Source organism: Melozone crissalis, unplaced genomic scaffold (genome assembly GCF_028551555.1).
Source record: "Melozone crissalis strain CALT ecotype California unplaced genomic scaffold, PUWL_Pcris_2 ptg000034l_1, whole genome shotgun sequence".
Lineage (NCBI taxonomy): Eukaryota > Metazoa > Chordata > Aves > Passeriformes > Passerellidae > Melozone > Melozone crissalis.
The window spans coordinates 4,457,055-4,477,342 of NW_026535812.1; the positions used below are offsets into that span (position 1 = coordinate 4,457,055).

The 20,288-nt window shown below is 58.0% G+C and overlaps 1 protein-coding gene across 19 annotated transcripts in view; it reads right to left on the reverse strand.

The window, feature by feature from the left end:
* Positions 1–124: 124 nt before the first annotated feature.
* KIF1A (kinesin family member 1A) overlaps positions 125–20,288 on the reverse strand; it is a 42,971-nt gene continuing 22,807 nt past the window's right edge. For 3 of the 19 annotated variants that reach the window (XM_054282478.1, XM_054282483.1, XM_054282482.1), the window contains 24 exons: positions 19,256–19,516; positions 15,564–15,682; positions 15,396–15,481; positions 14,973–15,111; positions 14,199–14,364; positions 13,767–13,857; positions 13,279–13,397; positions 13,095–13,150; positions 12,367–12,475; positions 12,190–12,256; positions 12,017–12,101; positions 11,608–11,713; positions 9,564–9,590; positions 6,593–6,707; positions 6,242–6,375; positions 6,036–6,097; positions 5,789–5,934; positions 5,334–5,546; positions 5,108–5,185; positions 4,727–4,851; positions 4,448–4,594; positions 4,152–4,344; positions 3,958–4,076; positions 125–2,933 (listed from right to left, as the gene is read on the reverse strand). In XM_054282478.1, coding sequence (XP_054138453.1) covers positions 2,891–2,933; positions 3,958–4,076; positions 4,152–4,344; positions 4,448–4,594; positions 4,727–4,851; positions 5,108–5,185; positions 5,334–5,546; positions 5,789–5,934; positions 6,036–6,097; positions 6,242–6,375; positions 6,593–6,707; positions 9,564–9,590; positions 11,608–11,713; positions 12,017–12,101; positions 12,190–12,256; positions 12,367–12,475; positions 13,095–13,150; positions 13,279–13,397; positions 13,767–13,857; positions 14,199–14,364; positions 14,973–15,111; positions 15,396–15,481; positions 15,564–15,682; positions 19,256–19,516 — 2,806 coding nt within the window. In that variant the 3' untranslated portion in view covers positions 125–2,890. Of the gene's footprint in view, positions 2,934–3,957; positions 4,077–4,151; positions 4,345–4,447; positions 4,595–4,726; positions 4,852–5,107; positions 5,186–5,333; positions 5,547–5,788; positions 5,935–6,035; positions 6,098–6,241; positions 6,376–6,592; positions 6,708–8,110; positions 8,135–9,563; positions 9,591–11,607; positions 11,714–12,016; positions 12,102–12,189; positions 12,257–12,366; positions 12,476–13,094; positions 13,151–13,278; positions 13,398–13,766; positions 13,858–14,198; positions 14,365–14,972; positions 15,112–15,395; positions 15,482–15,563; positions 15,683–19,255; positions 19,517–20,288 lie in introns of all 19 variants that reach the window. The other 16 variants (XM_054282481.1, XM_054282487.1, XM_054282484.1 and 13 more) reach the window with 7 other exon arrangements.

Below are 20,288 nucleotides of genomic sequence, written 5' to 3' on the forward strand. Positions count from 1 at the left end.
CCGCCCTCAGCGCCGCTCCCTTCAGATCCGCTCCCCTCAGCGCCGCTCCCGTCCCGTCCCGTCCCGTCCCGTCCCTGCCGCCGCCCCGCCAGCCCCAGAGAGCACGCTCAGCAGCACACAGGAGTTGCGTTAAATGCGACATTTATTTCAGAACCGAACAAGCCTCACGTGCGCACGGACGGCCAGGACCCGCAGTACCGCCCCCCTGGCACACGGCAGGGAGCGCCGGCGGGAACCGGAGGGCGAGGAGCGCCGCCTCCCTCCTCCCCTGGCCCCGGCCCGCCCGCCGGTGCCCGCCTACCTTCCGTGCCACCCGCTGCCCTGTGCAGTTTCCCTTCGCGTTGGGCTTTCGTCGTGCTCGAAGCTCCGCTGTGCATTCCTTGCCGAGGGGATGGGGCCAGGGCCGTGCCGAGGAGCGGTCAGAGCGCTGCTGTGAGATGGCAGGCGGCCCGTGTGCCGCATCCAGCGGGCAGCTCTGAGTCCCTCGGCTCCCACCTCCAGCCGAGCCGTCTGCTCTGCAGGTTTGCTGGCCTCAGGCATGGCTCGGCTCTGGCTGGAGGGTGCCCTTCAGCTGGGCTGCGTCTTGTCTGTGGCACAGGCAGCGCCACACAGCCCTGGCCAGTGAACCTGTGTCTGGTCCCTGACAGACACTGGTCTCATCTCTGCCAGATGCTGCCTCCATTCTGGAGGAGCCTCCCCTCAGCTACTCCCTGTTTATCCACCCTGAGCCTCTTACAGTGACATTTGGGATGGTACTAACTAGTCCTTGCTCAGAGCACGGGAGTCAGGATGTTGCAGCCTGGGCCCCTGCATTGCCCCAGCTCAGCCTCTCTGTGCCTCCAGGCTGGTACCTCTTCATACAGAAAGGGCACAAGTCAGCCCTTTCAAGTCTAAAAGGATCACAGAGGGGAAAACAGCCCAGTTTGCTGGGGAGGTTGTCCTGGCAGGGGAGCTGGGCTGAGAGGAGCAGCCCCACTGCAGATTTGGGCTGTAGTAGTGGGGTAGGATGCCCAAGGAGCTGTGGCGAGGCCAGGCAGAACCAGCATGTGCTCAAGAAGAATCCCCAAACTCTTTCTGTCACCTGAAACCCAAACTAAAGGGTGCCTGATATGCAGCAAGGGGGCCAGTGCAAGCCTCTACTCCTCTGCCACGTCCCTGCCTATCCGTGCCCCCCACAACACGAGTGTAACGAGAAGACAGCACCACATCCCACACACACACACACACACACACACACACACACACACAATCACACCCCACAGACAGTGCAGGGAGGTGTGGCAGAGCCAAGGCGCAGCCGTGCTGGACAAGAGACAGCAGAGCTGGGGGGTGCCTGGGAGATGCACGGAGGAAGGTGCTCAGCTTCCAGCACAGAGCTGTGCCAGATGCTGCTGGCCACTTGGGAAGCCCTGAACAAAAACATCTAGTCATGGGTGAGAGATGGGAGAAGAGGGAGAGCTGCTGCTGGAGGAGGTGGGAAGCAGTGATGGCTGGAGGAAGAAGGTCTTTTCAGCAAAAAACACCTCCTGTGCAGGAAGCCTCCAGATTAACATGCTGATGGAGGCAGGGTGGGGGGAGGTGGGTGCTCGCTTCTGCAGCAGAGGAAGAGTGAGAAAACACCAGCTACAACAGAAAAAAGGAAGCCCCATCCCCACCCTGACACCCTTTGATCTGTTTTGAGTTCGTCATCCTGCTGGGAGAAGAAGGGATGTGCAGGCCCTTTTGGGAAAGGGCAAGAAGAATCCTGTAGGGTGGGATAGTCATTCCTAGTCGTGGCTCCTGGGGAATTTTCCTATTCCACCTGAACCTCCACACTCCCTGCAGGGTTGGGATCCTTGGCATCCTGCCCTAAGAGTGGGAAATCCCTTTGGATGAGACATCTGGGGGCCCCAGGCTGGGATAGGGGAGGTGGCCCAAGTGCTTTTTGTTGGAAAGGGGAGCCCAGCGTGGGGTGACAGACAGAGCCATACCCAGAGCTCTCCTTTTCCCTCCAGTAGGACCAAGCTCCAAAGTGCAGTGACCCACCTGCAGGGACAGGGTGCCCTGGCCAGCTCAGACTGTGGGCTCCTCCCTTCCAGAGGTAGATGGGACAGGTAGGAATTGCCTTCTTTGGGAAGACATGGTGGGCTGTCTGGCCACTGCTCAGGGGAAAAGTAGTTTAAGCTGTAAGAGAAGGCAAAGCAAATATCTGGGGAAGGGCATGGAGTGAGGGTGAGAGCTGCACTGCTGCCAGGCACAAGCCAGGGGTGTCCTGGGAAGGCATCTCTGGAACCCAGGCCCAGCACCAAGGCTCTCCCCTGCCTGGGGGAGGCATTGGCTGGGGGCCAGGACTCAACTTAGGGGATTTTTGTGATGTAAATAGAAATAAATACTTTATAAATATAATCTTAAAGTACTGACACCTGATCTTACTCTGCTGTCTCTTGCAGAAACACCGGTAAATTAGGGAAACCCCACATCTAAATTAACCACTTTCCCTTCGCCTGAGGGCAATTCCTCCTGCTCTCCCAGCTCTGAGCTTTGCTGCATTCCCATCTCTCCAGATCAAAGACCAGCTTTTAGCCAAAACCACCCTTCTCACTCCCTCCCCTCTGATAGGGACCTTTTTTTGGAGCGTTAGATGGTGTGATATGAAGGTCACCCATGGAGGGACAGGCAGAAGATGGCACGTGCACAAGGAATCCTGCCCAGGCGGGTCCAGGCTTTTGCAGCTACAAACAGAAGTGAGTTTCCCCTGTGAAGCTGTGAATCAAGACAGATCCTTCCATGGAGCAGAGAGCTGGGGCAGCAGATGGTGTGAAAGATCAGATATTAACATGGGGAGTCTTCAGACAGAATCAGCTATCTTGATCCTGTTGGCAGACGGATGAGGTGGAGGGTATTTTTCAGGTTAGATTCTCATCTGGGCTGTTCTCCTTCTGGACAGCTTGGATCTGATTTGGAAAACAAGGGACAAAAGGTGTTAAAAAATGTGGACAAGGAGAGGTGTGGACTCCCAGGTTCAGTGTCCTGCATCCAGGCTGATACTTGAATCCAGACAGCTGGAGGAACATAGAATTAAAGTCTCTTTAGCCAGAGCACACAGATTTCTGTGCATTTATTCCTATTCCCCTAGTGCTGCCACTTGAGGTGATCTCAAGAAGTCCATGGGATGGTCTTGTTGAGGAATGAAAGCATTTGGTGCAGGTAGTTTGGTGTGCAGCTGCGATTTGAGCTGCAGGGGTGGCAGCCTGAGGCCAGAGCCTGTGAGCTGCCCAGCGTTTGCATAACAAAGGGCCCAGGGACCTGGGGCACAGCCAGGTGAAGGACACGGGGAGAGTGCCCTTAGACTAACATGTAAAAGCCCAGGGTTCCCTTTGTTCAGGCTCCTTTCTCAGAGGCACCCAGCTCCAGCTGTTATTTTGCTATTGGAACATGATTAAATTATTTAAAGGATCGAGATCTCTGAGACTCTGCTGTGGGAAACCGGTGACTGAGCCAGTAAGGAAACCTTGTCTGAATGTGTGTGAGGTGAGTGTAGAAGTCAAGCAAGGAACCACCTGCTGTGAAGGGGCCTCAGTCCCAGCTCAGGTGGTTCCTGTGTGACTCCAGAGTGGCCCTGGGATGGTGAGACAGGAAAGTTTCCTTAACAGTCTCAAAAACTCTGTGGGATGGTCTCAAGAACAGTGACAGGCCAGAGGCCCTGCCACCAGGCATGGAGGCTGCTTTGAGCTCAGCACAACAACACCTCTGTAAAACCTGGAATCTGGCCCTAGACTGAAGCATTTAAATGTGGATGAGCTGAATTCAAAATTAATCTGGTCCAAGTTTTGCCCGCTGAAAGCTTGTCCCAGCACAGCTCTGCACAGGAGATGCTCCCCACACCCAGCTGGGGCTGTAGCAGGAAAGCAATGGGAGCCTGCAGCCCCCCCAGCAATGGCTTCTGTGCGTGCCCCTTCCCCCAGGTGCCCCTGGTACCTTATGGATCCAGCCAGGAGAGGGTTGAAAGCGTAGAGCCAGTCGTGCATGTCCTTGTCACTGCTCGCCTGCAGCAGGATGCCCCGGTGCTCGGTGCACACCGCAAACGTGTTCGGGGTCTGCGGGGGGAGAGCCAGAGCTTAGTGCTTCCCTCAGTGGGGTGTGCAGAGTGGGGCTGGCTCCCAGTGCCCTACCTTGAGCATGGCCTGCTGGTCCTCACTGTACTCCACCTGGGCCTTGGAGAGGTTCAGTATGGCCCTCTCCACCGCGTCCTTGTCTGAGTTGTAGATGTAGACGTAGGGACGCCGGACCACCACGAAGCGTTTCACCCACCCATTGGTGTGAGGCTCCAGGAAGTGCAGGTAGCCCTTTTTGGAGACGATGGGACTGCAGAAGGGGTGAGATACAGACCATGAGGAGGTGGCAGTGGTAGGGCATGGCCCCCCTGCCCATAGGTGCTCCCCTTGCTGGCTGCCCCGATTGCTCCTACCTGACTCGAATCTCCTGGATGTCGGGCACCAGCAACCGCTGGGGCTCTTTCTCCTCCTCAGGCCGGCGGGCTGGGGACTTCTTCTGCTCTCCTTCTATCACAGGCTCCAGATCGGGGCTCTCTGCCCTGGAGGAAACCTGGGGGGGTCTGGGGAAGCAGGAGAGGATGGAATGTAGGAAGACTGATGGCTAGGGAACATCCATAGACAAGGACCGTGTCCCAGTGATACAGCTGCTCTGCTTGGGATTTGTCACCAGAACTTCCCAGCCAGCTTCTTACCTGACCTCCATGGCATTGTAACATCCTTCCACCAGTGATGGGCAGGTCGAAGAGGGGGTGAGAGTGGTGACCCCAAGAGCTGGCATGGAAGGGTCTCTCATCAAGGTCACAGACATTTCAGACAGCTGTGGAGTAATGGAGGTGTCAACTGGAGTTTCTGTGCAAAGCCAGGCACATGCAAAGGACCAGGCTCCTGCTCAGACAGGGAAAGGCAAGGCCCCTGGCTGGCAGGGTCCTGAGAGCCATCAGTTCTGGGAAAGACCAGAGCAAGCAGGGGGAGCAGACACCCCAGAGGTGGCATGACTTGTGCCATAGTGCCCATCTGGCCCCACCCAGGCACACATCCCCCCTGGCCCCACCAGCCCAGGGGCAGAGCAGTACCTTGCTCTCGCTGGCGCTGATGCAGACGTGGCTGTGGCTGTACTCCCTGTTGAAGGTGTGCGTGAGCAGGCGCAAGCACTGCAGAGAGAGGAGGAGGACAGTGGGGCATGAGGAACATTCCACCTCCCACTTTTCTTCAGCTTCCTCCAGCCACAACGCCCAGCCACCCTGTGGAAGCCACTTCCTGGCCTCATCCCCACAAGCTGGGTTTGCTGCAGGATGGTACCTTCACAGCCAGCTCCTTCTGCCTCTCGCTGGGGGTCTCGGGGGGAGAGGTGCGGCTTTCAGGTGCTCCATCAGCAGAGAGCGGGGAGGAGATGCAGGAGGTGCTTCGGGACTCAGAATCCTCACTGGAGCAGGGGGACAGCGTCTCCATGCCCAGGCGGTGGGTTGTCTCCAGCTTCTCACGCAGTAACAGGTAGTGTCTTGTCTTCTCCACCTGGGCACAGACACCCAGGCTCAGGGGTGGCCCTCTCCCCATACCCAGGCCTCCTTAACCCCTTTTATTCATTAGCTTTGGATCTGCTGGCACCTGGCCAGCAGTGAAGCACAAGAGTACTGGCAGCACAACCCCATTCCTGCCTCCTACCACAACCAAGACAGCCGTGCCATCCACCGGGAATCCCCCCAGTGGAGCTGTGAATTGCACAATTTCAGCCCATTTCTAGCCCAGACTCTCACTTCTTGCAGCAGGCTGAGTTTCTCCAGCTCCCACTGATGGTCCAGGATGAGGCTGTCACTGCGGGGCCGCCAGCCAGCCAGGTTCTCCTCTCCCCGGACGTAGGCTACAGAGGTGTCCAGCACACGCCGGCGCCTTCTCTGCATGCCTGTGGGCACAGACACACAGCTGGAGGGACAGACACACAGCCCCTGACCCGAAGGCCTGGCCTGTCCCAGCTGAACACCTGGGCAGAGGTGTGGCACCCACCTGGGCTGCCGGCATCAGCCACGCGGCACAGGCTGAGCTCGTAGACTCCTGTCACGCGGTTGCTGTGAGCAAAGAGAGGTGAGGCATTACTGGCTTTGTCCCATCCCCATACCCCAATTTTTTTTAGCCAGGCTACTGGGATGCCCTAGAAGAGCTCCAGTCCCTAGGTGATGGCTCTCCTGTCCCCAACAGGAGCATCCTTGTACCTCTCAGAAGCCCGCAGGCTGCCGCTGCCAAAAAGATTGCGGATGGAGCGTGAGGCAGGAAGTTTGGCATCCCGGGAGTAGAAAACCATGCAGAAGTCTTTGGTGATGACGGCGGGCTGAGTGCAGTTCTCCATCTGCAGCAGGGCAGAGGGAGGTGTCAGAGGTGCTGCAGGGTGGCAGCCCAGCAGGTCTCTCCCTCCCCTGTGCCCAGCAGCTTCCAGTCCCAGGGTCCCACATGGCCCCCACACCCCATAAGGAGTAGCTAAGGAAGGGCTCACGCTGGCTGCACCCCAACAGCAGGGGAAACACCAGACTTTGTTGATGTACAGTGACCCCCAGCAAGGTCCTTGCCTCGATGTAAGCTGACAGGGTGATGTAGATCTTCTCCCGGTAAGGGGTGACACGGTTGAGCAGCAGCGAGTTGTGCATGGAGCTATCCCACGCCGCCTCAAACTGGTAAAAAGTCCTGCCAAAAAAACCCAGCAGGTCCAGTAAAACAACCTCCCTGCAACCCCTGGCAGGCGAGCAAAGAGATGTCATTGTCCCCCCCACAGCGCTGCAGCAGGCCTGCAAGGACACACAGACATGCATGCGCAGTGGGGACAGATGGGGACAGCCACTCCAGAGGACACAGGCTCAAGGCAAAGGGCACAAGGCATGGTGGGGAGAGGACACGGCACCCTTGCGATGGCCAATGGACCGGGGTTCTGGGGAGGCAGGACCGCGGAGGAGTGGGGGCTCAGGTGGGGAGCAGGCAAGGCACAGCAGGCTAGGAAGGCAAAGGAGGGCAAAGGAGGGTTCATGCCCCACCCCTGTGTTCAGAGCAGGGGCTGCCACCCCCAGTGCACCCGGGCCAGTCCCCACCATCCAGCCTGGGCACAGCACCTCCCAGTCCCTGCCAGGAGCGGCTGTCGATGGCCAGAAGGGAAAGGAGGGAGGATGCTCAGCACTGGGGGTGTGCTGCCAGCCCACCTCTGGGAGCACAGCCCCCCCACCAGCCAGGTCCCCTTCCCCAGGGCTGCCCCTGTCTGCCAACCCTGGGCCCCAGTGAGAAGCTGAGGATTATGATTTGGTGGCCGGCCCCTGTCAGGCTGTCTCTCCTGGCTCTTGCTCTACCCTCATTGCCAGCCCCATTCCCACTCTGCTGCCTCAGGCCCCTTTGCTGTGTTTTCCATGGCTACCAGGCTGGGAGAAGGAGCAGGGGACACCTGGTCCCACTCCCCCATGCCTACAGGATCCCGGAGAGGATGGCACAGCTCACCCAGATCAAGAGTGGCATCTGCCCTCCTTGGGTTGAGCAACCGAGGGGGAGGAATCAGAGGTGGCTCCAGTGAGAGAGCATGGGGGATCCCCATTGCACCCCCTGCACCACTCCTGGGCTCCCTCCCGGGTCAGCCTTGGCTTTATGGTTCACCCACTCCCCAAAACCGCCCAGAGCTGCTGCAGCCCTGGCTCCCGCCTGAGCATCCTCAGGAAGCTGTGCTTCAGCCATATCTCAATGAGAACGCTTCAGCACATCCCTGAAGCAGCATCCAGGGGGCTGAGGAGCAATTTTAACAAGAGCCAGGGCAGCCAGCAGGAGTAGGGAGAGGTTCTCAACTGCAATTTCCCCCATGTTGGAAGAAGAGGCAGAGTGACGCTTTCAGAAGGTGTATAAAACACATAAGCCCACCGGTGTGAGACACAGCCAAGGCAAAGGATTGCTTTGCAGACACAGGTTGCTTAAGAAAAAGAGTGCTCCCCAAGGAAGAGGAGGAGGAGAAGAGGAGCCTCAGGGGAGGGGAGAAAGAGCAAAAAGCAAAGGGAGGAGGCAAAGGGGAAGAAGAGAAAAGCAGGAGGGACCAGACCGAGCAGGTGCGCGTGAAATACCTAGTGTCATTTCCCAGCGAAATGCTATAAGTGGAAGGTGACCCAAGGACAAACACACACATGTACACACACAGAAAAACGACAGGTCAGAAGAGCCCCTCTTGAAGGGACTCGCACATAATAGCACTGCTGGCCACAGGAGCTCCAGCCTGGCTGAACCCAAAGTGGGGACCAAAGGGAGCTCAGCGAGGGCAGACAGAGGCTTGCCAGCCTGGGTGAAAACCCTCTGCCTCCCACTTTCCTCATGGTCCAGCAGCTGGGAAGGAAGCACATGTGCTCCCTATGCCCTTAACTCTGCCCTTGTGCCATCCCAGGCAGGGAGCTCCTGCCCAGCGCAGTCCCCTGGGACAGTGCCAGCTGGGGGGATGAGATTTCCCACTGCCACTCACACAGCAGTGACTCCTTGGCCCGTCCCCTGGTCCACAAGGGAAGCATCACTGTGATGAGAGACCACAGGCAGTGCCAGTGTGAACCCACCTCTCTTGTGGTGGGGGGCTGGATCAATGCTGTACCCACTTTCCTGCACCCTGGGAGGGGAGAGAATGCAGCTCTGCCCTCAGACATCTCTGAGCACCACCAGATTTGAGTTGCTGTAGGGAGGACAACCTTCAGGCACAGAGGTATGTGCCAGGACTCAGGACACTCCATCCCTTGTCTCCCAGACATGTGCCCCTCTTCTTCTGCCATGGGTCACAGTGGTGGCCTCCTGCCCTGAGGCCTCACCAACGCTCCCATCCAGAGGCTGGTGGCACACCCACAAATCTGGCACCTCTCACACACATGCCAGGCTCACCCAGTGGTCCCAGCTGGAGCCTGCAGTCCCCAAACAGCCCCTTTACACAGGGATACAACAGTCTGTGCCCCATGTGCACCCTCTGTCACACCTGCACACAGACACATGCTGCCCGAATGCCACACCTACACACACAGGATGTTCTGCACAGGGCGGGCAGCTGCTGCCACACCAACTGCCCAGCTGCCAACTGCACTGCTGCCAGCGTCACCAGGTGCCCAGGACAGGGCAGGACAAGCCCCAAAACTTCCACTGTCCTCACCAGCCCTGCAGCTACTCCAAGCAGTACCAGGGGCTGAGCTGGGGCTGGGGCGGGAGACAATGGAGGGTCCGGCACACTCGGTGCCAGGTGCCAGAAAAGATGGGAGAGTAGCAAAGTCCAAAAGCAAGAATAAAACCCAAATCAGGCAATGGAGACGCAGGCGTGCGAGGGGGAGCGGCAGCCAGCCAGAGCGTGGCCCACACCAACAGCAAAAGGGGCCGAGTGAGCAAGAGGTGCCAGCGCAGTGGGGAGGAGGGATGGGGCATGTGAAGGGATGAGGGGCCGGATGTCCAAGTGCTGCCTCTGGCGGGAGTGAGCGTGCCGAGGCAAGGGGGTAGAAAGAAAGAAAGGAGAGAAGAAGGAGGGGTGGAAAAAAAACCAATGGAAACAAATAATACCTAGGCATATCCGAATCAAGAAACTGCCTGCGAAAACACAAAACAATCACATGGTTAGTGTGGGCTCAGATGGGCAGCAGCAGCTGAGGGAAGCGAGGGGGGACACCAGGCGCTGCCCCCCGCGCCTCCGCCCTGGGCGCTCGATGCGGGGATGGATGGCGCCGAGGAGAGAACTCAACCACTCTCCCAGCCTCTTCCTGAGGGGCTGCGGGGCGCTGGGAGGCTGCAGAGGGGAAGCCAGGGCTGCTCCAGGCAATGGAGGCTGCGTGGCACAAGGCAGCAAAGCGGGGAGCGCAAGCGGCTGGGAGGAGGGTGAAGTGGGCGCTGGCTCTGCTCTCTGCCTCCCTCCTGCCTGTCCTCACAGCTGCAGGGTGGAGCATGCATGGCTGCATGTGGAGTGGAAGTAGGGGGCACTGCAGCAAGCGCCCTGCAGGCAGCTGGCCACCCTCTCCTCCCCCTGCCTCACCACGGGCAGGCTCCATGGAATAGATATGGGACAGATGTGACATGAGCACTGTCTGTGCCCTCAAATGGGCCCCCAGTCTCCACACTTCTCTCCACACCCCAAGTATCCCCCTAGCCCAAGCTGTGTCCCCTTGTCCTGCAGGACTCATGGGGTGGAAGGCAGAGCAGGAGGCACATCCCTCCTGCCAGCTACCTTAGGCATGCTGAAGATCTCATATGGCTGCATCTGGGACCAGACAATCCAACAGATCAGGAGCTGATGAAAAACTGCACAGCCCAAACAGCCCACAGATGCTACAGCCACCCAGCTCCCAGCAAAAAAACCACCACTGCTCCACTGGGCTGGGCTCTCCTTGTCTGACCATCCCCATCTGGCCTCCTTCTGTACCCCCAAGGCTGTGACAAAGTCTCCCGGTCCGACACTTGCACGTGTGCCAAGCCCAGGACTCGACTCTGCTACTCAGATGCTCTGTGCCAGTTGCTCTGCCAGGTCCAGGAGCTGCCATGAGAGTGCTCAGGGTACCAAATCCTATCCAGACCCCCATCATTCCCCGAAAACCACCCTCCCTTGGGACAGGCTTCCTTGGTTCAGTGGTGATCACAAAGCAGATGAAGGAAAAAGTGCTCCCCATTCCTCGCCAGGATGTTCCTACACCAGTGACCACAACACATACAGCCAAGGATCATTCCTGCTGCTCCCAGTGCTGGCAGCAACCATCTCTGTCTTGTCACAGCTGCCTGCATGCACACATTCTGTCAGAGACCCCCACCAGTCCCCTGAGTTCCACCAGAAACCCAGGTGCAGAGGAGAGCTGTGCCCTCCATACCCACAGCTCCCCCTGCCACTGCAGGACTCACACAGGGAGATCTTGGAGAAAACCAATCTTCAGGTCCTGCTTCTTTCACATCCTGGCAAATCTACAGTGGGAACACCTTTAAGCAACCTGGCCCAGTGGAAGGTGTTCCTGCCCATACCAGGGGCTTTGGAATGAGATTGTCTTTAAAGTCCCTTTCAGCCCAAGCCACTCTGTGGTTCTGTGACAGCCCCCTGGGATAGGAAACAACAGGTGGTCCCCTGGGATAGGAAACAACAGGTGGTCCTGCTTGCACCATGGGCATCCCTGGAGTCACCCACAGGGGATGGGAATGGCTTTCCTGCATTACTTACACACAGACAGGGATCTGCCATGGGGGCCAAGTGGCCTTTCCAGCAATTTTGCTGGGACACAGGATAAATAGTGCTCCCCTCTAGCCATGGAGTTGGGACATCCTCCTGGCACCAGCACCAACTGCCTCCCTGTGCCAGCCCATCACAGCCAGCACCAGAGAGCAGAACCCACACACAAATTCCCTTCAGTGCCCTCCCCAGCACAGCAAGGCCTTGGGGAGGAGGAGGAGGAGGAAGGGGGTTGGCAGCCCTGTACCCCAAGACCCCATGCAGCTTCAGAAACACCCTGCTTCAAGGCAGCAGTGGGTCAGCAGAAGGGCCAAGAGCCTTCCAGGGGACAGGGGGGCTGCTGCTCAGCCCCTCCATCCCTCACCACAGCAGGGGAAGAGCAAGAATAAAAGCATCACGCACCGGTCGTCCTGGGAGGGGTGGATGTAGCCGGAGGAGAGGATGTTCAGGGACAGAATGTTGGGGTCAATGAGAGACTCGTCTGCCTCTGGGGTGTTCCTGATCCGACCTGCAAACACACACACAGTTACCTCTGAGGTGACAGCAGAGGGTCCCTGTGAAGACAGGGGCAGACTGCCTGCCTGCAGCCCCCCTGGCCATCCAGCACCAGAGACCCTGGACACGGGGACAGGGGCTGAGGTGTCCTGCCCATGCAGTGTCCCAGTGTCACCTGCCAGCCAACCACTGCTTTACTATTGCAGGGCAGGAGGGGAGACAAGGCATAAAGCTCCATGTGGGGACATGGGAATGTGGGCAAGAAAGAAGAGATGAGTCTGAGATGATGCTGGGACTGGGGGCTGGCTTGGCTTACCCACAACCAGCTCCCGCACTTCCTTCCAGCGGATGAGGCTGCCTGTTTCATGCACCAAGGTGACGCTGATTCTCCTCTGGATGCCCTGAGATCCACAAGGCCAGAGAGAAGGGACAGTAGTTAACACAGGTCCCAGCAGGGGTCAGCTAGGACACCACTTGGGCAGAGAGTACCTGGTGAAGGAGGAAGGTCCCATGGCACGGCATGCCTCCACGGTGGTCCACAACAGCAGGGATGTAGCTGGAAGAGAGGATTGCAGCATGAAACAGAATCCTGCCAGCCTGCCCAGAGGTGCTGAGCACTGGGCAAACCCCTCATTGCCTCCCTCTCCCTCTCCCTGCAGGACTTACTCTCCATTGGCCTCCAGCTCACAGATCTCAAAGAAAACCATCAGGTCGTACTTGCACTGGCAGGGGCCAGCACTGGGCCGAGTCATGGTGCTCAGCTTTGTGGCAGGCACTGCAGTGGGGCAGAAAAGACATGTGAGAGGTTCAGCCTGCTGCTGGCACTCAGAATGAGGAATATGATGGCAGAGGAAGGGCAGAGCAGGCAGGGACCTCAGGGCATGCATAGAGGCAGCAACAAGGGCCTCATCCCAGGGACCTTGCTGATCACTGGCAGTGCTTTCTCCCTTGCCCAGCATGGGGTGTCAGCAAGAGACTGGCCTCAGCCATCCCCAGGTGCACAGTGTGCCTGCAGGCTTGGCACAGACACATCCCAAATCATACAGTGCTGCTCCAGGCACTGCTCAGGAACCACCACAGGGAGGCTGCTCCCCCTGAGCTGCTGTTTTGACTGCACAGCCAAACTCCCACAGCTGGGTCTCTCAGGGACACTGGGGTTGGGGAGCCACCTGAGCCACCCAGGGCAAAGAATTTCCCCCTGCTGCTCTGCAGGAGGTGAGATGGGAGCTTTCCATCTGTTGAGTACTGGGAAATGGGTGTCTAGGGCTTTAGACTGCCATGGCCCATAAGAAATAAATTAAATAGTACATTTTGTGGTGCCTCTGGGGAAGGGGACACCCAACCCAATACGGGAACTACAGGTGGGCACAGCAGTAGGAGGCTGGGCTCCCTACCTGGTTTGGAGAGTGGCATCACACGGGGGAAGTGGCGTCGGGATGGCCTCAGTGGGCTGCAGGCAGAACCAGCTTGGTTATAGCACCCCCAAAAGCAGGCACCCCAAACCCAGCCAGCCCCACGCTGGGTCCCCAGGCAGCCCATGGCACAGGCAGGGGCTGGGGGTGGCCCAGATGTGCCCACCTCAGGACATCCTTGCACAGAGGTGGGAAGGGGTGCTGCTGGTAGTGGCCAAACACCTCGAACACAATTGGCTGGCTCTTGATGTATTCAATGAAAGATTTTGTCACCTCCACAGCAATCTAGAAGAAAAAAGAGCTGTCATGGTTCAACTGACAGGACAGTTTATCTGGGAAAGGGGATAGAGCCAGCAACAGCACCTGGGATGTGGAAGGGTGTAAGACTGAGTCCCCTGCATCCCTCACCCATCCTCCCTCTCTCCACCAAGACCACTGCAGTGAAATCCCAGCCTTTTCAGGTGTACAACAGTGGCTTCTGGTGTTTTTCCTGCATGTCCACCCCATCTAAGCCTGGCTTAGCTGGGTGTCTGTGAGGAACTGGGAAAGGCAGGAGGAAGCTGCTTCCAAGGGAGAGCATCCAGCCAAGGCCCTGCAGAGAGCCCAGCAGGTGCAGGAGCAGGAGCAGAGGGGTGGTGGGAGAGGGGTACGCACATTCTGGACATGGTAGAAGCCCAGGGGTGGCCCCCGTCCTGTGTTCTTCAAGGGCTCTGTTGAAAAGGCCTCATCATGGCGATGGATGAAGCTGTGGAGGGAAGGAAGGTTGTTCAGGAGCTGCTCAGGGATGTGGACATGCTGGAGCAAGGAGGAGAGTGAAAGCAAGGGACCACAACAAGATCCTATTCCCCCTGTGGCTGCTGCCTGCACCCTTGGCTGGCACAGGACCCCCTGAAGCTGATGGGAGCCTCTCCTTGCCTTTTGCCAGTGACTAAACAAGTGCTTGGGCAGATTTCACAGCCCTTGGTTTTGCCTCCCCATCCACAAAGGGCTTAGGGGTGGAGGAAACTTCCCAACTTCTCCATGAGCCCCCAGGTGATGGCTGGAGCTTGGTGGAGGAAGCAGGGTTGGGGGGCACTGGGGGCTCACTTGAACTGGCAGAAGATGTCGGCGTATTCTGCAGAGATGCTGGAGGCCTGCAGGACTGTCACACGGAATGTGAAGATGCTGCCCAGCTTCAGGTGGTCCAAAGCCACCTCCAGGGGCCCGTCCTGTGCAGGCTTCTCTGGGCTGTCCAGGAGATCCTCTGGGGTCACTGCAGGGAGAAGAAGGCCCTTAGCAAGGCAGGGTGTCTTCCCCCCGGTGTTAGGAACATTTAGGAACAATGTTGAGATGCTGGAGCATGTCCAGAGAAGGGCAACAAGGCTGGAGAAGGGTCTGGAACACAAGTCCTTGTCCAATAGAGCTGGGGGAGCTGGAGGTGTTTAGCCTGGGGAAGAGGAGGCTGAGGGGAGACCTCATAATTCCCTGCAACTCCCTGAACGGAGGGTGTAGTCAGGTGGGTGTGTCTCTTCTCCCAGACAACCACTGACAGGACAAGAGGACACAGGCTTGAGCTGCACCAGGGGAAGTTTAGGCTGGACATAAGGAATAAGCTGTTCACAGAAAGGGTGATTGAGCACTGGAAGGGGCTGCCCAGGGAGGTGAAATGGTGCCGTCACTGTCCCTGGAGGTGTTTAAGAAAAGCCTGGATATGGCACTCAGTGCCATGGTGGTTGACAAGGTGGTGTCATAGGTTGAACCCAAAGATCTCCAAGGCTTTTCCCTCTGACTCTGCTCCAGCAGCTCTCCATGGCAGCAGTGGGCTGTCAATGGCAGGGAGGTGCAGGGAGCCCTCCCACAGTACCTGCCACCCCTGCTCACCTGCACAGGTGTTGTTGTTGACTTCATCAGCAGACGGGCCCACGTCGCTGACCTGGCCCTGCCCCTCCACGATGCGCAGCTCCTCCTGAGAGGTCCCCGAGCGAGACATCCCCACAGCTGGGCACGACTCCGACTGGAACTGAGCCATGAGGGGACTTCAGGCATTCTGGTGGTCCTGCTTGCACCACCACCAGCATCCCAAGCACCCAGGCACCTCCAGCTCTCCTCTCCCACCCCACTGTATCCCCCCTGGGACATGGGTGAGAGCTGGATGCACCGGTGGGTGCCCAAGGCTTGGTGGATCAAGAGCACATTGCTTTCCCTCCACCTCTAGGAGCCTGGGGGTCCCCTTGGGGAAGCACTGAGGTGACAGGCAGGGATCTGAGGTCCATGGGCATCCACCAAGAGCCAGCCCCACCTTACCTTCTCAAAGTGCTGGTCGTCAAAGGAGATCTTGGCTGTCCCTGATTGCCGCACACCAGAGCCATAGTCAGGGGCTTCTTCATCCGCTGGAGGAAGGATGGGGGTGAGCCAGCACAGAGGGTGCAGGGGATGCCAGGGGCACATTGCTGAGGGGGATTTCCCTCCTACCTGAGATGGCCTGGACAGCCACGCGCAGGAAGCCCTTCACCTCTCCCTTCTCGCTGACGATGGCCACGCGGTGCACCAGGGGCACGGGGTACAGGAGGTTGCTCAGGTAGACAAAGGCCCTGCCAGAGAAGGGGGGGACACACAACAGGGGGGACAGCGGTCACTGCTCCCACCCGTGGGTGCCCAGGCACGGCTGGCGTGGCCGGCAGTGGCCGGGATCCCAGGTCACTGCTCAGGGCGCGACCGCAGCGCTGCAAAGCAAAACTAAAGAGAAGGCAGCCAGGGCCAGGCGGAGGGGCTGGGGCAGCGGGCAGGCAGCGTGCCGCGGGCAGGAGGGTGGGCAGGAGGGTGCCACACGCCATGGACAACACCACAGAACACACCAGAGCTGCAGACCTCTCCGACCGGCGCCTCCGTGGCAGGCAGGAGGGGAGAGGGCTGCGCTGGTGCCACCGTGAAGCCGTAGGGTGGGAGGACCTTCTGTGTGCTAGAGAGCTGGAGAACTCGGGCAGGAGGTGCTGCAACATGACTGGGGGGTAGCTGCAGAGTCACCACGGGGAGGACAGGGGCAAGACAGGGGGGAGGAAGGGTCACAAGGGAGATGGAGGCTCTCAGGAGCGAAGGAGGTTGGAGGACAAGGTCCTGGACCTCCAGAGGTGAACCTGCTGGGGGTTCCTGGCCCTGGCTCTGCCCGCCGTGTTGGAGACCACTGGGAGGGAGGCTGCATGGTGTGGCTGGCAGCTTCAGGTTGTGCATCCCCCCCTCCCCATCCCTTCACACAGATGGCTTCGGGGTCCTGGGCCACCTGCCAGCAGGTCACAGGGGTGGACAGCACGCCTGGCAGGTCTGAGCCTCCCTGCTCTCCTCTGCAGCATCCAGGTCACCGACGCCACCACGGCAAAGTGGCTGGAGTCCAACACGACGGCTGCACCATGACTCTACCAGCACCTCCTGTCAGGCCACTGCTCTCTGCTTCTCGAGCATTTTGGGTCCTCTTGCTGCCTCCCTCCGCCTCACGGTCAGCTTGCAATGGTCATCCAGCTCTGGCCATGGTGGCAAGCTGTACCCTCCACGGTGACAAGTCACCTTTGGCACTGAGCTCCCTGCCAAAGGTGTGAGCTGGCAGCACCACTTCCAGCAAGATGGGGCATGGGGTGCCCGCCACCTCTTCCTGTGGCACCCACCAGCATCTTGACGTGTGGTGGGGTGGGATGGTGCTGGGGGCTGGCCAGCACATCTCTCCTTCAGGAGGCTCCCATGACGGTTGCATCTCTGCTGTGCTGCTCAGGGCATCCCAGCCTCACAGGAATCTTCAGATTCAGCGGCACCCCAAAGTGCCCAGGGGGCTCTTGCAGCCCTGCCCTTGCATCCCAACCCCCAAGTCCGGAGATTTCCCCCGCTCTGGTGACGCCCATTGACCTTCAATGCTCCTCGAGGCTTTTTCCACCCCAAGCATCTCAAAGGACTCAAGTCGTGGAAGCAGCTGATGCCAAATCATTATCTCCTGATGGGTCCATCTCAACCCATCTCTTCTCAGATGGCACTGGGACCAGGAGGTCAGACCATGGCAGGGTTCCCAGCAGGACTCGTGGCTGGGGCAGAGCCCACAGGGAACTCTCAGAAGCGCAGGGATCTGTGTGCACCCACCCACCCAAAACCACAGGGCAGCTGGAGTGGCAGCCGAGGACTGGAGAGGGCAGGGAGGAGTGGGAAGGAGGTGGGGCAGGCAGGGAGGAGGGGGACAAGTGTGTCACTAGAGGAAGGAGGGCAGGGACACTAACCACAAGATTGGTGAGGTGCAAAGATGGCATGCTCAGATCAAAGAAAAGCCTTTCCAAAGGAAGATAAAAGTGAAAGGACCCCAATTTTTGCTAAAGCTTTGAAGAGATAGAGCCAGCAGCTAAAAAAAAAAAGAATAAAAAAAACCTTAAAATAACCAAAATTAAAAAAAAATTGAAGAGAGAAAGAGAGAAAGAAGAGAGAAAGAGAGAAAGAGAGAAAGAGAGAAAGAGAGAAAGAGAGAAAGAGAGAAAGAGAGAGAGAAGGAAAAAGAGAAAGAAGGAAAGAGAGAAGGAAAGAGAAAGAGAGAGAGAAAGAGAAAGAGAAAGAGAAAGAGAAAGGGAGAAAGAGAGAGAGAGATATAAAGAGAGAAAGACAGAGAGAGAGAGAGAGAAAGAGAGAAAGAGGGAAAGAGAAAGAGAGAGAAAGAGAAAGAGAGAGAGAAAGAGAGAAAGGGAGAAAGAAAGGGAGAAAGAAAGAGAAAGAGAAAGAGAGAAAGAAAGAGAGAGAAAGAAAGAGAGAAAGAGAGAGAGAGAGAGAGAGAGAAAGAAAGAAAGAAAGAAAGAAAGAAAGAAAGAAAGAAAGAGAGAGAGAGAGAGAGAAAGGAAAACCAAAGACAAGGATCCAATCATAAACCAATCCAAGCACACTTCACAAGAAATGTGGCCGGCGGAGCTGCTGCGCGGGGAGCCAAACCCAGGGCAGACTCAAAAGAAGTCAGGAGGCACCAAGCTCTGGGGAACACACCCCTGGCGTGGAGTGGGGCCGCTGCCACAGGGCCTCAGTTGGTTTTTTGAGGTGCCCTTGAGAGTTTTGGGGTTGTTTTGATATGTTTTTTGTTTTCTTTTAAATAAGGAAAAATGAAAAAAGAAAATAAAAGGGGAAGAACCCAGCTCTTTCGGTCTGAGGCTGCAGGACTCTTACCCCACCTCCACCCTCTCTGCCTGCCTTGCTCCCTCCTTCCCACCTCCTGCCTGGCTCTGGCACACTGAGGAAGAGGAGCCCCAGCTCACCCTGGTCAGGGAGCCCCTGCCTGAGGCAAAGGCTTTTAGAACAGCTCCTGGTGCACACCCCCTTGGGAAAACCCAGAGAAAGCTGCCAGCTCCTCAGAGCATTCTAGGGATGGGCAGATGGCTCCAGGTTTGTGGCACAGCCAGGTTTGGGGCAGCTGGTGGGCTTCTCCACCAAGACTGGTGGAGCCCAAGGGGTCTCCAGCCAACAGGTATGAGAAATTAAAGTTTCTTGCCCTTGGCTCCTGCTAAAGAGGAGCTGGAGCCTACACCCACAACTTCCCTGGACATCTCCTGTGCCAAGTTGGCAGGTATGGCCCCAAGCCAAGCAGTGGCAGGAGCTGGAAGAACAAACACTGCTTTTGGCACTCTGTTCTGCACCCAGCTCTCCCCTCACTCCCCTCAGCTTCATCCCCACGACCACTTGGGGACATCCAAGCCTCCAGATTCAGGGGGGCTCACCCTGACCAATGCAGTGCCAGAAGCACACAGGGTTTTGTAGTGCCTGTGTGCCCCAAGTCAGTGGCACCATGGGGTCATCCCAAGCTGGGTGGGAGGTGCTCCTTCCTGGGACAGAAATGCCCCCAGGTGGCTCCCCTGGTTCCTTTGGTGTTGGAGACACAGCAGAGCTCCCTTTTTCAGCAGAAAAAGACAATGTGCCCAAAAAGGTGCCCACATAAGGCACTATCCACCTTCCCCTACCATCCCTTTCCCCCGCTATGCTTCTCACAGCCCTACCTCAGTGGGGACCTCCCCACCCTGCCAGGCACCCGGGCTTGGTGGCAGTCCCAGCCCAGCCTGCACCTCCGGGATGCCCCGGAGGTGGGAGTCGTGTCCAAAAGCAGCTCCCTCATGCGAAAGAGCTAGGTCCTTCCCGGCATGCTCTCCTAAAACCTCACCAACCTTCCTACTAAACTGAACAGGGGGAAGCGGTCGTAAAATGGATCCCGGCCATCACACAGCGGGCACTCCGGAAAGATGTCTTCCTCCAGGTCCTCCTCCTCCTCCTCCTCCTCCTCCTCCTGCCCCTGGTGCTGCTCGTCAGCAGGCTCGGTGATGTCGGAGTCGGGGTTCGAGAAGGTAGGGGAGGGGGTGAGATCAGCCATGCGCTCGCTCATGCATGTGTTGAAAAGAGGAGAGCTGTTGCAGCCAGAGATATCTGAACTAAGGTTAGTACAACAAGATAGAAGACATGTTAACACCAGCTGTTCCAAACAGAAAGAACAGGAATTTTGCTTTTTTTTTTTTGTTTTTTTTCTTGGTTAGGTTTTGGGGTGGGTTTTTTGTCCGCTTCAATCGAGGGACATTGGGAACAAAGACCTGCCCATCTGGCGCATCTCTAAAGCCACCAACAGCCAGACAAAAGAGCAACCCACGGAACCATGTGAATGCTGAGGACACCCTTTGCTGGGTTTGCAGGGAACGAAGGGACGGAGCAGGTGGCACAAAGGCTTGCCACTATCCCTGCTGCTGGAGAGAATCCCTCCTTGTGCTACAGCACGGGGGAATGCCTCCAGGCCACACAGCTCAGCTCCCTGCTCCCCCTGCCCTGCCCCAGCCTTCTCCAGGGTGGCCCATGCTCCTTGCTGGCCCTGCACCCTTCCATCCAGTGCAGGAAGCGCAGGGGACACGCGGCACACACTGCACAGACAGACGGACGCTCAGACACCGGCGCGTGCACAGGGACACCGCATGCCCACCGCGTGGAGCCCACCACGGCACAGAATCCCTGCCTGCTGGACAGCCACAGCCCCCACACCCCCCGAGCTGGAGCCCGTGGCCCTCAGCACTGGGTGAGGCAGGCAGCAGCAGCATTGCCAGCAGCTCGTGTGCCCCTCGGGGCGCTGGCAGGAGAGCCGTGACACCGGGGCTGTCACACGGGGGCTGAGCGCCCCGCATGCCGTGGGTGGCACTGGCAGCGCGTCCTCCTGCAGGA